This window comes from Elephantulus edwardii, unplaced genomic scaffold (assembly GCF_000299155.1).
Source record: "Elephantulus edwardii isolate Elephantulus edwardi_28Jun2011 unplaced genomic scaffold, EleEdw1.0 scaffold00002, whole genome shotgun sequence".
Lineage (NCBI taxonomy): Eukaryota > Metazoa > Chordata > Mammalia > Macroscelidea > Macroscelididae > Elephantulus > Elephantulus edwardii.
Window position 1 is genome coordinate 36,305,931 of NW_006399752.1, and position 18,086 is coordinate 36,324,016.

Below are 18,086 nucleotides of genomic sequence, written 5' to 3' on the forward strand. Positions count from 1 at the left end.
GGGTGTGCATATATCTGCTTGGATGTCAGTTATGGTCTCTTTGGGGTGTATTCCCAGTAGTGGAATTGCTGGGTCAAATGGTATCTCTATTTGCACCTTTTTGAGAAAGCGCCACACCGCCTTCCACAGTGGTTGCCCCACCAGGCGGCTTTTGAGACTGAGGGGCCCTGAGCTTGTGCTCTCAGGGAACTGGGGTGTGGAGGGGGCTGCCGTGGAGGGCCACGCAGTGCTTGATGCCACAGCAGCCCCGCTACCCATCAAGTGTCCAGTGTCTATTGGAGATGGAGGGCGAGCCCCTGCCAGCCCAGCGAGGTTGAGAGCCGAGGTGCCCACCTCCTCGTATATTAACACTCCCAGAGTCCCCAAGGCGCACATGTGTTGTCTTTCCTGTTCACAGAGCGGGGGAGGAGCAGGGGATGAGGAAACAGACAGTGTCAGATCCGGGATTCTCTTTAAAAAGCCACGGAAACTGTACACAGGAAGTGAGCAGTGGTTTCCAGGGGTGTGGTGGCTGTAGGGGCTGCGAGGGACTGCTAATGGACACACCAAGTCGGTCAGAGCGAGGAGAATGTTCTAGAATTAGTGGGATGGTTGCACCACCTTGTAGATGCTAACTCCCCCTCAGTCATGTTCTTTAGAAGGTAAACTTTTCAACAAACGAATGGCTAGAGAAGCTGTGGTATATTCGCACAATGGAATACTATGCTGCATTAAAAAACAAGGAACTCATGCAATATTATTCAAAATGGTTGACTCTGGAGAACATTATGCTGAGTGAAATATCCCAGTCACAAAAAGGACAAATATTACATGATGCCACTGTTGTAGAATGGGACTGTCCTTGGGGTTGGGGAGAGACTGAGTAAGATGGGTTCAATAATGTATACTGCACTGAAACAGAGGAGGGAGAAAACTGTTTAAAAGAGATATATAACTAGGTATTTCTGTCATCACAGGAGTCTAGAGCGAGGGCTACATGGTGGAGGGGACCTGGGGGAGGGTTTGTAAAACAATGAAAGAATCCTTTCTTTTACTTTTCCATAATTTTTGACTCATGTACTTATAACTTGTTAGTCAAATTTGTGTCTTCTAGGTTGCAACACCCCCATGATACATCTTCAAGGATATGAACATGTACGGCCAAGCACAATCAATAAGAGTGCATCTAAATTCCAAAATCAATCTCCATAATAGTCTATGTGTTTCCTACTGCCAAAGGGGCCCTTTAGAGTAGTGAGAGAAGATCTTCACCGTGAAACCCACAGCGTCCCTTTTAAGCAGGAAGTAGCTAAGAGAATACGCCATCCCCTTTTCCTTATGACTCAGGGTGAAGTCTCTCTCAGGGAGGAGTGATAGGGAATGGCAAAGGACACACTGACAAAGAAGATTAATCAGAACTGGCTTTGACAAGCACTGTGGCATTTGGACAAGAACAAACTGGGAGGAGGGTAGAGAGAATAGTGCAACAATGAATGAATGGAAACCCAAAATCTCTGTAAATGTTTATGAAAATTAATAAAATATAGAAAAAAAAAAAGAAGGTAAACTTTATGGTGCTGCAATGTTGTTGTTGTGGATTGCCATGAGTCGAGCATGACCCTAATGGACAAAAGACCTGAAGCCTTTCTATAACTATCGTTTCTCCAGGTTCCTAGAGTTTCCAGAGGCACGTTGTTTAGAAAGTGGAGGCCGCTCCTGCTCTCGATTAAACTAATTAGTCCAGAGGCAAAGGTGCTGCTAACGTTAAGGTGGTCCCTCTTTAGTGGTTCAAATCCAGCAGCGGCTCCTTGGGAGAAGGGGCCAGGCTTCTCTTGTGCAGCCTCCCAGAAACCTGCTGGAATTGATTTTGCCTCAGTGGTTATAAATTTGCATTTTGATGGATAAGTGAAATTTGGATCTGTCTGCAAACTTAAAATAATGTCAGAGAACCTTCTTGTTTGAATTTGGGCTACACTTGGGGTTATAGTCTTGGCCCAGGCTCACTGGCCGCTGGTACTTACTTATCATAGGTCTGAAGAGGCACTTTGTTGAGACCCTGGTCATCATTGCCAAAACCAGAGTTCACAGCCACTGGGCGTTTCTAACTCATGGAGACTCTCCATCGGGTTTCTGAGGCTGTAACTCCTTACGGGAGGTGGAGGTAGAACCACTCATCTTTCTCCCTCAGGGGCTAGTGGGTTCGAACCTCTGACCTTTTGGCTAGCAGCCCAACATGTAATCCATGATGCCTGTCTTAACTATGCAGTGAAGCAATAATTTAGCAAGTTCTTTGCTTTTGGCTTGACATTCTTCAGCTGTAAAGTTTTCATTCTAAAGCGTACTTATTCTGTTGTGTTTTGTTTTCTCTGTGGGTGTGCATCATTCGTTTAGAATGGTCAGTCTGTAGACATTGAAGAGACATGGGTGTCCAAACCAGAAAATGGGAGGTCTTCAGCCCTTTGGAACCAGGGAGACACTCAAGACCTAAAAGAGGTGACTGTTCCAAGGTCCTTGGCCAGCAGAGTGGAGCAGCTGCAGGGCAGAGCGCAGCAAGGCGGAGCAAAGCCGGGATCAAGGAGGTGCGTGCCCTTCCAGCCCCATGGAAGCCCTGGTTTCTGGTTGGCATGGGTCTTAGTGCTTCTGTGTCAGAAATTGAGACTCCCATGGTTTAGGAGCTAGAAGTCTCAGTTCCGTGAGCATTGAGGAAAAGGTCTTGTCTCCTTGGGCCCAGTGTTCTGGGAGCTCTCTCCCTGGGTCAAGGTACTTCTCAGCAGAGACCCCAGGTCTGAGGACAGGCTCTGCTCAGGGCTCATCTTTCTTGGCTGTAATGAGGTTCCTCTCTTGCTCCATCTATCTCTGTAACATAACGTGATGCAGGATACACCCCAGGGAAGTTCCCCCTTGCTTGGGATCAGGGCTGTGACTTCATCCTTCTTACAGAAATGCCACGTGTTCTCCCAGTACCTGCAGCCTGAGAGGCTGATTGCCGAGCCCTGCTTGTTACAGCTTCTAACACCTGCAGCCTAGACTCTGTTCAGAACCTGCACCTCCTGCAGTGCTGAAGATCACGGTACTGCCGCCATCACCTTAACTGTCAGCCCAGCCTCACCTGGGCCAGCACCACGCCTGCAGCTAGCAGCCACTCTGACTACCTTGTCCCTTCTCTCTCTCGCACCAGAGCCCCACAAACTGAAACTCCTTTATGTTTTTTCTGACACACTCTCAACCTCATTGCTAAGTTTAACAACCTCACCTGACTACCGAATTACATACACACCTGAAAAAACCTGACATCTCAATACTTATCCCACTACATTTATTCCCTTTTGACATTACTGCCTCAGAATTTGTTCTACGTGATACTTGAAGCAACGTTAATTCCCACACTAGTTATCGCACAATGAGGTAACCAAACAGAATGCCTAAATATAGGGGTGACTTTTTATCCTCCCCTCTGATGGGCTCATTCCCACTCTTAGTGGCTCTAGGCTCAAACTGACACTCCATAGGTTTACCAACTTAATCGTAGCCTCGTACTGAACTCAGCCTCTAGACTCCTCATGATTGGCCAGCTTCCTCTAACTACTGTGCATAATGGTCTTGGCCTTCATGGGAAAAATATTGCCATGAAGTGTGCATAGAGCTGGAGTTGGAAAACCAAAAGGGCCACACTCACTGGGCATTTCTTAAGCTGAAGGAACTGAAGAATAAATTTAAGCTTTGAGTTGCCATACTTAAGGATGCTATGGGCAGAATCATGAATGATCCAGCAGGCATTAAAAGAAGATGAAAGGAGTACTCAGAGTCACTGTACCAAGAAGACATGGCTGACACAGAAGAATTTAGTGAAACAACTTATGATCAAGAGTTAATGATGAAGGGGGAAGTTCAAGCTTCTCTGAAGGAATTGGCCAAGAACAAGGCCCCAAAGATTGATGGAATACCAGTTGACATATTTCAACAGAGTTGCTACTCTAGACATGGTCAACAAGTGGTGCCAAGAAATCTGGAGGACTGGCCAACTGGCTGGAAGAGATCCATATTTATTCTCATTCCAAAAAAGAGTGACCTGACAGAGTGTGGAAATTATCAAACAGTATTACTGATATATTTATCATATTCATACACACACACGCATTGTTGTTGTTGATTGCCTTCGAGTCGAGCACGACTCATAGCGACCCTATGAACAAAAGGCCTGAAGCCCCTCTACAACAATCCTCATTTATCAAAGTTCATAGAGTTTCCAGAGGCTTGTTGTTTAGGAAGTAGATGCCACTGCTGCTTCCAAACCTGTCATAGTATGATAGTATGTTCCAAACCTGTCCTAGTATGATATATATATATAAAGCAGGTCTTCCTTGTATGTATGTGAATGATATTATCCTGTCACTCACAACATTGTATTTCAAGATGTATCTAGAAATGGCTTTTTAAAAAAAAATTATATTTATTTATTTTATGTGTGTACCGTCAAATTGCATCTGACTGGTACAGGAGGCGATTGTTCCTCCTTCTTCAGCAGAGCATCTGGTGGATTTGAACCACGCACCTCTGGGATTGCAGTGCAGTTTCCTGCCACTAGGCCACCAGAGCTCGCCTAGAAATGGTCTTTTAATGAAAACTGGCCTTTAATGAAAGCAACCCCATTTTTTCTAACCTTTTCATCTCCGGTCATATGATCGTCTGATTCAAAATGTTCCATGCCAATCTCTCATTTCACCAGTACCTAATATGTCAATATGGTCATGTTCCATTACTTTCTTAACCATGTCCAGTTTTCTTATTCATGCTTCTCACATTCTATGTTCCAGGCATTAGTCTCTGCTTATAACTGTTCCTCCTTTGCTCATGTAAAACCTATACTTGGACCAGGAAGCAGTCTTCAGAACAGAGCAAGGAAACACTGCACGTTTCAGAATCAGGAAAGAAGTGAGTCAGTGATGCGTCCTGTCTCCATACCTTTTCAATCTATATACAGAACAAATCATTCAAGAGGCTGGGCTTTCTGAGGAGGAATGTGGCATCAGGAATGAAGGAAGACTCATCAACAGCCTGCATTATGCAAATGACACAACCCTGCTTTCTGAATCTGAGGAGGATCTGAAGCACTTGCTGCAGAAGGTCAAGGACTATAGTCTTCAATACAGATTGCAGTTCAACATCAAGAAAACAAAAATTTTCACTGCAGTTGGTAGCACCATGACAGATGGAGAAGAGATTAAGGTGGTTTACAGTTACACCTTGAACAGCTTCACAATCAACACTCTTGGCACCAGCAGTCAGGAAACCAAAAGATGAATTACACTGGGAAAATCTGCTGTCAGGAACCTCTCCAGAGTACAGAGAAGCAATGATGTCAGTGTAGAGACTAAGGTGTGCCTGCCTAATCCAGGCCATGGTCTTCACAATTACTTGCTATGCATCAGAGAACTGGACAATGATTAAGGATGACAGAAGAAGAATCCATGTCTTTGAGTTGTGGTGCTGGAGAAGAGTCTTGAGCATACCATGGACCACCAAGGAAAAAAAATAAGTCTGCCTTGGAGAGGGTAAAACCTAGCTTCTCCTAGGAGGCTAGGACTTTGAAGCTCTTTCTCATATACTTTGGACACGTGGCCAGGAAGAACCAGTCCTTGGAGAAGGACATCATGCTTAGAAAGGTGAAGGGAGAGCGCAGCAGAGGAGGACCCCAGATGAGATGGCTTGACGCAGTAACTGGAGTAATGGGAGTAGGTATGTCAGAGACAGCGAGATTGGCTCAGGATAGAGCAGAGTTCAGACCTATTGTACTTAGGGTCAGTATGAGTAGCAAGCAACTCAACAGCATATAACAACATCACTGATATCACACACAAGCAAAATCCTGCCGAAGATGGTTATCCAAAAATGCCTGGAACAATATATTGACAGAGAAATACTAGAAATGCAGGTCCATTTTAGAAGAGGCTGTGACACCAGAGACTTTATCACCATTGTCAGAGCTTGGCTGAAAAAGAGTACCAGAAGAATGTCTATCTGTGTTTCATTGACTATGCAAAGGTTTTTGACTGCAGATCACAACAAATTGTGGCTAACCTTGAGAAGAATGGGAATCCCAGAACACCTGATTGTGCTCATGAGAAACCTATACTTGGACTAGGGGGCAGTTGTCAGAACAGAGCAAGGAAACACTGCATGGTTCAAGATGAGGAAAGGTCTAGGCCAGGGATGCAGCCTATCTCCATATCTTCATACCTTTACAATCTATATGCAAAACAGATCATTCAGGAAGCTGGACTTTTTTTTTAAGGGTTTCAAATGTACTTTATTTCTTCAATAATGTCTTATTTTAATGAGTACATAGTGCTTTTCCTCAACATCAATTATAAGTTGATTTTGAAAACAATTCAATATTATACCACTAGCTGATTTGATTATTGATCTCTCCATTCCTTTGGGGTGACTCTGCCAACAGGGGACAAGTTCCATACTATCCCAATTTGTGTTGTTGCGTAAGCCCACATAGCAGCACAGAAAGTAGTTCCAAAAGCTAAGATAGCATTACCATATTTGTCATGGAAATCAGGTACACGTTTCTGGTGGCTTTGTCTTACCATTATTTGCTTAATGCTTCGAAAATTATTGCTCACCTTGAAGACGACTTCCTGCGGTTTTAGCTAAGAGAAACATCCTGAAGAAGTAAACGGAACTCTGGTAACTGCTGCTGAGGAAAAAATCCTGAAGAGGACCCTTTCAAAAAGACTCCTGGCAAACAAAATGGCTTTCTGCAGAGTTGCCGAAGCTGGACTTTTTGAGGAGGAATGTGGCAGGAGGATTGGAGGCAGGCTCAACAACAACTTGCATCTTTGCAGATGATACAACCTTGCTCACAGAAACTGAGGAGGACCTGAAGCATTTGTTGTAGGAGGTGAAGACTATCGTCTTCAATATGGATTGAAGCTCAACATCAGGAAGACAAAGGTTCTCACCACTTGGCTCATTGACAGCACCATGACCGATGGAGAAGAGATTGAAGTTTTAAACAATTTCCGCTTGCTTGGCTCCACAATCCACACTCTTGGCACCAACAGTCAAGAAATCAAAAGACTCTGGGAAAAACAGCTGTCAGGGACCTCTCAAAAGTACTGAAGAGCAATAATTTCAGTCTGTAGAATAAGGTGCACCTGATTCAGGCCATGACCTTTGCAACAACTTGCTATGCATCAGAAAGCTGGACAGTGACTAAAAATGACAGAAGAATTTATTCCTTTGAGTAGTGGTGCTGGAGAAAGGGTATTGAACCTACTGTGGATTTCTACAAGAACAAACTGGTTTATTCTGGAGAGGATGAAATCAGGCTGCTCCTTGGAGGCAGGGATTTTTAAGCCACTTTGGGCATGTGGCTAGGTGAGACTGGTCCTTGGAGAAGGACATCATGCTTGGAAGGGTGAAGGGACATACAGGAGAGGAAGAAGAGTCAGGATGAGATGGATTGACACGGTAACAGGGATAATGAGGGTAGGTGTGTTGGAGATAATGAGACTGGCTCAGGATAGAGTGGAGTTCAGAGCTGTTGTACATAGGTAGGGTTGCTATGAATTGCAGGTGAGTTCATGGCACATAACAATATTTGGCCTCCACCTGTGAATACCTAATAGAGTTCACAGTGAGGTGAGGCCCTTGTCACAGGCCCCATATTCCTAGCTGTCCTCCCACTAAAACTAGGCAGCTAAAGTATAAGACAGCTGTTGCTTTAAACCCACTAACAGACGTAATAGGGAGCTCTGGTGACCTAGTGCTAAGAAGCTAAGCTGCAATCCCAAAGGCACTCGGTTCAAATCCACTAGCTGCTCCTTAGGAGAAGGACGGTCAGTTTCCTCTGGTGTGATTTACAACCTCTGAAAGCCCACCAGAGGGTCAGCAGTGGGTCATTTCTGACTTGACAGCAAACAACCAAACAACACCAGGCATCAATACCCTGCCCGTTCATCATCTTCTCACTGTACGAAATAATCATAACAGGCGCCAAACTGATCTTAAATCACTTACGACTTCCTCATCTGTTAGCCACATAACCTTCATAATCGTAGCCGTCATAATCCAAACACCACGAAGCTTCGTAAGCGCAGCAGCCCTAATAGTTACCCTCAGCTAACATCGTCCACACTGTTCTGACTCACCAACACCAACTGCGTGTGCATCCATGTTGTTGTTAGGTGCCGTTGAGTCGGGTACGGCTCACAGTGACCCTTGAACAACTGATCTGAAGGCCACCCTGTCCCGTGTCATCCTCACAATCTCTGACACCCTCAAGCCCATTGTGACGGTTACTGTGTCAGCTCACCTAGGTGAGAGTCTTCCGCTCTTTCTCCGCTCCTCCACCTTTCCAAGCATGATGTCCCTCTCCAGAAAACATGCCCAAAGTATGTGAGAGGAAGCTAGATCACCTTTATCTCCATTCTGGCTTTGCCAGCATTCTGGCTGCACTTTCTCCAAGACATATGTCTGTGTTCTTTTGGCAGTCCATGGACTATTCAGCACTCTTCTCCAACACCACAGCTCAAAGGCATCGATTCTCTTCTGTCCAGCTCAGTCATTGTCCAGCTCTCAGAGGTGTTACAAGCAACTGAAAAGCCAAACTTGTGGTCTCCAAACATTCCTTCCCCTCAGAACACCATGATAAGGCCTGGCCAGCCTGGCTACCTTCGCCCTTCCTTCAACAGTTAATCTTATTGGTGAGCTATTTACCATTATAGCATCATTGTCTTGTTATGTACCGAGTGGGAACCCACAGCTGACGCTCCAGGGAGTTTTCAGAGGCGATACGTTACATGGGAGGAGATTGCCCATCTTTCTTCTCCAGAGCAGCTGGTGGATTTGAACCACATCCCTTTGCCTTGGTGGCACGGTTCCTTACCGCTAAGCCACCAGAGTTCCCTCTCACAGCACTATACTCCCTACATATGCTAATTGTAACACTGCTAGGAAAGATGGTGCCCTGTAAAAACACCATCAAACCACCACTGACTGAGAAAGTGCTCTTTGAATTAGACGCTTACTTCCATTATATACATGCTCGCTCAGCCTTAAAAGTTAGGGTTGTAAATTTAGGACTGTAAATCTAGTAAGAGAAGTTTAACCCTTCTTATGCACTGAGAAATATATAACTGCCCACTCTTCTTTCCCTATTTAAGCCTGTGACTTTTCCAGCTTTTGAAGGATGATGGTTGGTCTTGTTGTTAGGTGCCGTTGAGTCATAGACGACTCATAGCGACCCTATGAACAAAAGGCCTGAGCACTGTTCATAGAGTTTCCGGAGGCAAGCCATTTCAGAAGCGGATGCCACTCCTGTTTCCAAGCTCGTTTTAATTGGGAAGCTCCACCAAACACGGTCCACCATGGGTAACCATTATTTAATTTGACACATCAGTGTCACAGTGTTTAGCATCATAGCAACCACGAGTTACCTCTGTACACCAATGCACAGACCGGTGCTATACCACCTAGAAGAATGTTTGACAAAACAATTAAAACCAGGCCTGAGGGCCGCAGATTAAAATCACCCACCTTGGACTAGGTAGCATAACTTTCTGTCCACTAGGCCGACGTAGCTCTATATTGTCATTGTTATTGTAGTTAGGTGTCTTTGAGTCATAGACTCATTCGATGGTTAGTCTTAGGAACCAAAAAGAGGTGCAACTCCAAATAAAAGCAGTTGACCTATATTCTACCTTCTCAATAATTATTAATTATCCTGCTTATTCCCATTCTGTGTTGCTCTCACAGGACCACAAATCCCAAACTTCACCCGCAGAATCAAGAAGCCATATCCACTGAGTGACAGTTCGTACACTAGAAGTTTCCCTCTGGCTTCAAATTGGACCACTTCTCGCTAATATTTATACCAGTGGCATTCATCATCACTTGATCAATAATGGAATTCTCATTGTGAGAATATTCCTCAATATTCATTGATTCCTAAAATACCCACTCTTATTTTAGTTCCTGTCGTTAGTAAACTAGAGTTATTGCTAGCTAACTATTCCAGCTGTTCATTGGCTGAGGTGGTGTGGGAGTCATGGCATTCCCATGTGGGAGTCAGGCATTCCCACTAACTGGGCGATGACGTGGCTGCACTGATGCTAAGGTCACAGTCTTATAAGCTGTCCCGTGTGATCGAATGGGTGATGTAGGCTTTGTGCTCTCCGCAGCCTGATTTCTACTCCATACAAACACATGGGAACTCCTACAAATCTTTATTTCCTCCACTAGTAATAACCTTATGGCGCTTATAGGTCTGTTATTAGTAGCCACGATTGGGTGCCTTCCATCCGTCACGGAGGGCGCAACACCGGACCCCGCCCTGTTACACTCGGACACGTTAGACCAGTCGTAGCGGTCCTTCTAGGTCTGTCCTGCCGCCTAAGAGGGTCAAGGTGATTCATCCTGCCCTAATGCCCTGACATCTGATGCTGGTCACGTCAGGTTAGGTCCTGAGGGAGGATGGTGTCGTTCCATGATTGGCAAGCCACGAGAATCACAGCCCAGCCAAGAGGAGTGTAGCGTGGGGGGACGTACTTCACCCCGTGACTGCGTGGAATGTGGCAGCTCCTGATGAGGTTCCTGACTCTCAGAGTGAAGTACTCAGATGAGCTGCCGTTCACCCGAGCTGTACCTGGATGAAGTAGTGTAACCCCACGGGAGTGCTGCCTGTGACACCTGGCTGCCCTGTGCTGGATGACACTATGGCCTCCGTGGTGGCTCTGGGAGATGCTGGCCTTTACACACATGGGAATAGTTGTAAACTTTCCATAGAAGTGGTTTAGGAGATAACAGAAATGGTTTTTGTATTTTTTCCATAAGAAGCTTCAAGGGATAAAAACCACATTTTTACTTTTGGGCCCTGGAGTCTCATTTTCAGTCCTTTGAAAGTAGGTTTATTGAGTTTACCTGAATTGACTTGGGGAAGTGGAACTTTAAGCTTACCCAAATGGTCTTTAGCTAGAACTGTACATATTTGTCTTAAAAAGGTGGGAAAATGATAAGAGAGCCCAGGATAATCTGTCAGAGAGATGAAAGGCCCAGACAGTGTGGTTTCCAGGGACCCAGGGCACCAAGCCTCCCACTCACAGGGGAGCCATGGTTATCAGAGAGGAAGTGGGTTTTCCTAGGCAAAATGTACATATTCTCGCTCCAAGTGCAAACACTGGGGAGTTAATCTTTTTCTAATTGTAGGCTTGGAAAATCTATGTGGTTTTAGTCATCCTCAGCTAACCGCTGTTTATCAAGTTCTGTCAGAGTGACTGTTCAGCCAGCCAGAGACCCTGGGCTAAGTTCAGCAACACCTCACTTCATTCCTTCCACAGCAGTCACCATGTCGGCACACCTCCATTTATTCCACAGCACCTCCTGTGTCAGCACACCTCATCTCATTCACCCCACAACATCCTCTGTGTCAGCACACCACCTCATTCCACAGCAGCCCCTGTGTCAGCACACCTCACATCATTCATTCAACAACACCATCTGTGTCAGCACACCACCTCATTCATTCCACAGCAGCCCCTGTGTCAGCACACCTCACATCATTCATTCAACAACACCCTCTGAGTCAGTACACCTCACTTCATTCATTCCACAGCACCCCCTGTGGTCAGCTCATCTACCTTCATTCCACAACAGTCCCTGTGTCAGTACACCTCACCTTACTCATTCAACAACAGCCCCTGTATCAGCACACTCCTGTCATTCCAAAGGACCCCCTGTGTCAGCACCCCTCTATTCATTCCACAGCAGCCCCTTTGTCAACACACCTCACCTCATTCCCCATCCCGCTGGGTCTGCACTGCACCTTGTGCCCTCCTTCCTGCTGGGTTCACATCTTTCACCTATACCCCCTCCTGTCTCCCGACTGTGTCACTTCCAGATCTTTGTCTGCACCTCCACTTCAGTGACTACCAAAATCTCTCTCCCCCTATGCCTGAGTTTGAGGGACTCCGAGACCAGCCCTGGGCTACCTGTCAGTGGCACAGGTGTATAATAGCACCCACTGCACCCCTCAGCTGGCCACCTGGCTGTTGTCACTGGCTCCTGCCTCACCCATGCCTCTGCCTGTGTCCACAGCGTCACTGTGTATATTCTAGTTGGTAAGCCCGAGAGGGTAGGACACACGTTTCCCCCTCGCTGGATCTCTAAGCCCCGGGTCCCAATGGGCCTCTATGTTGTACCAACATCTTGTCTGTTGAGGCTCTTGCAAGGCATTCAGAGGTAATGTCACCTTCTGGTTGTTCCCTAGCAGAGTGACCAGGAGGACCGAGTGGCACCAGCTCTGTCTCAGCTGACTCCAGTTGTGACCGTCTATGAATTTCTTCTGATGAAGGTGAGTTTTCACACACTCGGGGTTGGTTGAGCTTCTGGTTTGAGGAGGCGCCTGGTGTCCTTCTGTCTTTAGGACAGAGCAGGAGGACCTTGTTAAGTTCAATTTATTGTCAGATGCCATAGAGTTGGAACGGGCTCTTAGCTGACCCTCCAGTGGGTTTTCAGAGGAGGACTTTGTTGGCCATGGTTTAGGGACCTGGTGACACGTGGTAAGGTCTTCTGGGCCTTCTGCTTGTCACAGTCTGTACTGTTAGCCTTGAGGGAGGGAGGAACGAGCAATAAAGCCATAGCAGACCACACCAGCTGTGCGTACCTTCCGTCCCCGGCGCTCCTCTACCCTGGGGGGTCACACGGCCCATGCTGTGCTCTCTCAATGTTCCACTGATGGCAGACATAGTCCGGGACGCCGTCATGCCTGCCCCGTGTGCTAGCAGCACCCTGCAGAACCAAAGGCTGGCCTTCCTTCCGTTTGCCGGGCTGGGGGACACCCATCCCCAGGCCTTCCTGCACCCTCACCACGCCCTGGGCTGCCTTCCTGGAGCCCTGGATTGGCCCCACACGCCTCCAGGCAGTTGTCTCATGGGCTGGCTTGTTCTTGGCCCCAGTCTTGTCTCCCCCAGTGCAGAGGCCAGCAGCTGGACACAGCCAGTTCTTGTGGGGAGAGAAGGATACACTGCCCCAGGGGGTCTTCTGCCTTCTGTCTAAATGCCTCTCTCTATTTTGTATGTTACTCCACTTAAACATTTCCGGTCATCTTTATCGTCCCTAAGGTTGAACAGAATCATCTCGCAAAGCCTTTGTTCCCAGCCGTATATAAAGAGTTTGAAGAGCTGCATAAAATGGTTAAGAAGATGTGTCAAGAATACCTCAGCAGTTCCGGCCCGTGCTCTCTGGAGCCCCTGGAAATAAGCAACAGTAAGGTAACACACGCACGTGGGCAGCCAGCGCTGCTCCCAGAGGCCCAGGGAAGGGTGTTCGTCAGCACAGCAGAGCAGGGTGGGGTTTTCAAAGGTAGCGTTACCTTGGCTCTTTCATCTATCAAATGAATTTTTTCTTAAGCAACAAACACTTGTTCTAGAAAATTACTGCATGCATGAAAGCTGAAACACCCTTCAGCCTCCTTCACTGATCAGCCCACCCACTCTTGTTGCGTTAGTTCTTACTCATAGTGACCCCAGAGGACAGAGTGGAACGTGCCTGTAGGGTTTCCAAGGAGCCCTCATGGCCGACTAATCCACAGGCCACGCCTTTGTGGTGGTTTGATCCTCCAGTGGCTCCTCGGAGAAAGGTGGGCAGCCCCGTCCCCTCTTTCAAGGCTGTGTGGTTCCAGCCTTGGAGACACAGTGGAGGGTCGGCTGTGAGTTGGTTCCGGCTTGACAGCACTGAGGGGAGGAATCTTTACGGAAGACGACTGTCATCTTTCTCCCATGGTGCAGCTCGTGGCTTTGAACTGCGGACCTTTTGGTTTGCAGCCTTAAATACCTTGCCACCAGGGCTCCTTCATGGTCACTGGCTGGCATAGTCAATTAAATAGTATGTTGTTTTCATCACATAGGTCAAGGGACAGGTAACACAGGGCCTGATAGTTACTGAGTGTGACTGTTTTGACATAATTCTAGTTTTCATTGTTTCTGTTGTCAAATTGCATTGGGTGATGCCGCGTTCTTTGCAAACATGTTGAATGTGGTTGTCTTGTCATGGAGGAAATGCCTTGTTGAGGGCACATCCCACAGTTATGGGCTCATGGCCACTCCAGGGTCTCAGCAGTGTGCCACCAGGAGGTGTGGAGGACTCAGCTTTGACACCAAGCACCAGGGCCAGTCGGTGTCTCTGACCCGGGCACTCATCACGGAGCCGCTGGGCCTCAGTTCCCACCTCTGTGCAGAGAGCTCATGGTCCTTTCCGTTCGCTGCCATGATTGTTAACTATCTATTGTTTATTTACAATATCAAAGACTGAGTAGAAAGCAACAAGGAATGTTAGGAAACTGTGGGGCTTTTATCTGCTCTTAGCATTGGGTCAAGCCAAAGGGTCTGCCCCTCGATACCAGGATTAGCACTTACAGGACACGTGATTCTTCTTTGGTAGCAACAAGTCTCCTTCCCAATGGAGAAATTAGGGGCTCTGGTGGCCTTGTGTGTAGGGAGTTGCATTGCTAGCCCAAAGTGGAAATAATGTGTAGGTTTTTTATTTGTTTTCAGTTTTGTTGTGGTCACTGTTGTTAGTTTTATACAAATCCACTTGTAAGGCGGATTGATTACAAATAACAGATCTGAACTTGGCAACACCCTGCCAGTCCTGAGTCTCTCATACACCAGCCCACTGGGGCAGTCACCGTGGCAGTCACCTCGATGAGAGTCTTCCTCTCTTTCTGTGACCCGCCACCTCCCCAGCGCAGTGGTTTTCACTGACGATTGATTCCCTCTGAGAGTATGCTCAAATTAAGTGAGACAAAATTCCACCGACCGACCTTGCTCCAAGGAGCCTTCTGGCTGCACTTCCTTCAGGATGCATTTGTTCTTTCTTTTTTTTAGAGAATATTACATTCATTTTATTTGTTGTTGAAAGTCTGCGAAGCAAAACCTCCCCCAGTTCAACCATTTCTGGAAGTACAGTTCACTAACAGGCCCCTTGGCCCCCAGGTTGCTGAGTCACTGGGAATCACAGAAGAGTTCCTGAGGAAGAGAGACACAGACACCAGTGGACTCTCAGGGCGACGCGCCTGCAGAGAGGCAGACGGGGTGCAGCCGGCGGAGGAGGCTGGTGGGCAGAAGCGGGGGCGCGAGGTGAGCCTGGGCCACCTGGACGCCCAGCTGTCCTTGTCCAGGGTGGATGACTTGGCTTGACGTCTTAGCTCACAGCACTGTTCTCTGGGCACAGGACAGGCTCCCATCCCTTCACTGTCATAGCGATGGGTCTTCTCTCCACAGGCCCCAGAAGAGGCGCTGGCCTCGGAGAAAAGGACCAGAAGAGAACCTGTGCCCCAAGATGACACAGAGCCCCCAACTGCCCCCAGCAGAGCCCAGGAGGAGCCCAGGACAGCGTGCGACCCCATCGACACGGGAGGTAAGAGGATGCGGCCGGCCCTGGGCTCGACGAAGGCTCCTTTCTCGTTTAGCCTCATCTTCCTGCTGTCTTTCTGAGTCTTGAGCCCAATCAAGGTTTTCTTGGGTCCTTTTAAACGTGAAGAGCCACACCCTCAGTGAGTGACCAAGCCTAGGAGATCTAGGAAGGGTGGGTGGGCCTGAGAGGAGGCCCTGACGCACTGGGTGTGTGACATGGCCTTTATGAGGGTGGACTCCCAATGCCAGGCTGCCCCTTGGCACTTGGGAGCAATGTTCTTGCTTCCAGTCTTGCTCTAGCCAGACTGTCAGCTGCCTGCTGACCGGCGTCCACACGAGAGGAGTTGTGTAGCTCTGAGAGGCCCCCCGAGTGGCCTGACAGGGTGCTGATCCAAGGGTCCGGTTGGGAGAGGCTTTCTCGCCATTACAGCATGGACGGCTTTCATGGCGAGGCATCAAGTCCCTAGACTCGGGTCCCAGAGGAGACCGATGTCCCCCACACCCTCTCCAGCAGCCTGCTTTCTTTCCACACTCCCCTCCCTGCTCACCCCACACCTTCCCGCGCACCTCCCTAGGGGCTGAGCCCTGGCAGGACACAACCTCGTGAGGAGTAAGAGGGTTCCCAGCTGCTGATGTCCAGGGCGCTGGCTCTTCACGGCTGTCGGGGTCACCTCAGGGGTGCCTTTGAAATCCAGACACCTGTGCATGTCCCATGAGCCCAGGTGGGGCTCAGGCAGGGTCTGTCTGTTTTTTTCTTAGTGTGGTTGTGTGTGTGATTTGAGTGAAAGTTTACATAGCAAATTAGTTTCCTATCCAGCCATCCACACCCATTTTGTTTTACCTGGATTACAACCCTGACATTATAACTGCATTCTTTCTCCTTCCTCCCTGTGGCTCTCATTTCTGTCCTACTCTTTCTTGCTTTCACACTTTATCTCCAGAAAAATGCTGCCCTGTAGGTCTTGTATGGGTCACTGCTTTAAGGAGTGTGTTCCTCGCTGGTGTGACTGCTCACCTTACAGAGCTGTCTTGTTTGGATGGGGATGAGACAAGGGGTGAGTGAGTTAGCTCCTGGCTTAAGGGTGATTCCAGGCCATAGTCTAGGGTTTGGGCGCTTGGGCTTTGAAAAGCTCTGAGGTTCAGAACTGCAAACTTATTCAGTATAGAGACAAAATTGCACTACTAGCTTTAGGGAAGTTTTCAGGCAAAATGTATCTTTTAGAAATGATAATAAGGACTCATGCAAAACAAATTTGCTGCTACTCCTATGTAGCAAGGAAGTCTTGTATTTGTTGGCAAGAGAGTAAATTTCGATGTGGGTGTTCATTCTGCTCCCCTGACCCTCAGGTCGTGGCCCTCAAGTCACCAGGCTCCCGTCCCAGCACCGTAATGAAGGCCATCCTGCGGCGGGTCCCCTCGGAGGTCACAGTGGACTCCCTGCCGGTCAGCAGCCGAGAACGTTTGCTGAGGGCGACGCCTTCGGTGGGGATGTGGGCTCATCCCTGGCTCTCCCCAGTCACTCGGCCCAGGACACTGGAGAACACTCAGATCTCTGCAGTGGCCTCGTGTCCACTGGAGGGCCAGCGTCCCTGCTGCCTGGCGGGGCTGGGAATGCAGCGGTCAGGGCCCAGGGTGGTGCATGCGCCTCCCATACAGACGGGTGGCAGCCTGTCCCCAGCACTGTCACGCTCACAGGTGTCGCGGCCCCGAAGCTCGAGACCACCTTGTTCCCTGAGGCCGTGCTGGTCGACTGCACCCCCAGGACTGCCTCCGAGCCTGGGCCTCAGCCTGGTCCCCACGGGTCACAGACAACGGCTCGGGACCTTACAAGCCACACGGGGGCCCCGAGTGAGCCCAGCAGGGCTGAGGAGTGGGCTGAGCAGACTGAGCTGGAGACCACTGTCGCCGTGGGAGAGGCCGTGGCTTTTGAAGTCACCAGCGAGTGCCGCACATTGTGTCCTCAGGGACAGGAGATTTTCATCCAGACGTCAGAGGGGCTCCTCCTGTCCCATCCGGGTTCTGATGTGACTCAGGAGGGCGTCGTGCTGGTGGCCCAGGTGGAGGGCCCTGCCCTGCACGAGGGCCTGCCGCCGGAGGGTGTCCCCCTGGAGGCTGTGGAGGCATTCCTGGCTGGGGGCACCGAGCCCTCCCCGTGACGCCGTGAGACGGTCAGAACCAGAGTGCTGCGCTGTTTTATTCAGAGGTCTATTTCAAGCCACGTGTATTTTTCTAATGTGAATAGTGACACAAATGCACCTTTTATTTATAAAGAATAGTATCTTTCCACCCCACTGGCTGGCTTTTTCTGTAACCTCCTCCCTGATAACGAATCCCTCCTGAGCTCTAATCCTCACCAGCTTCTGGTGGCTGTTTGCAGTGAACATTTCCACATCATCACAGGTACTTGCTGCCCTCCCTCCATACCCCGCTGCTCTCTTAACAGACCTGGACAAGGACCCGCGGCTGGATTCTTTAACAGTAGCACGAGGCTAGCCATTCTGGGTCACATCTTATGGGAGTGGGTGGGAAGAAAGTTGTTTTTCACAGGCGGTGGGAAAGAGAATGAGGACTCAAATGACTTTCAGGGGCCCACAGCAGCGGGTGGGGCCGAGCTTGAGCCCCTCAGTGCCCAAGCTTATGCAGGTCTCTTCCCTGAGGGACTTTTTTTTTTGATGAGTGGAGAGC

The 18,086-nt window shown here is 48.6% G+C and overlaps 1 protein-coding gene across 1 annotated transcript in view; it reads left to right on the top strand.

Annotated features, from left to right (window-relative positions):
• Window positions 1-17,557, top strand: part of ZNF839 (zinc finger protein 839) — a 27,879-nt gene extending 10,322 nt beyond the window's left edge. The window contains exons 4-8 of the mRNA XM_006879179.1: window positions 12,257-12,340; window positions 13,110-13,259; window positions 14,982-15,125; window positions 15,270-15,405; window positions 16,749-17,557. Coding sequence (XP_006879241.1) covers window positions 12,257-12,340; window positions 13,110-13,259; window positions 14,982-15,125; window positions 15,270-15,405; window positions 16,749-17,557 — 1,323 coding nt within the window. The remainder of the gene's footprint in view (window positions 1-12,256; window positions 12,341-13,109; window positions 13,260-14,981; window positions 15,126-15,269; window positions 15,406-16,748) is intronic.
• Window positions 17,558-18,086: the final 529 nt, after the last annotated feature.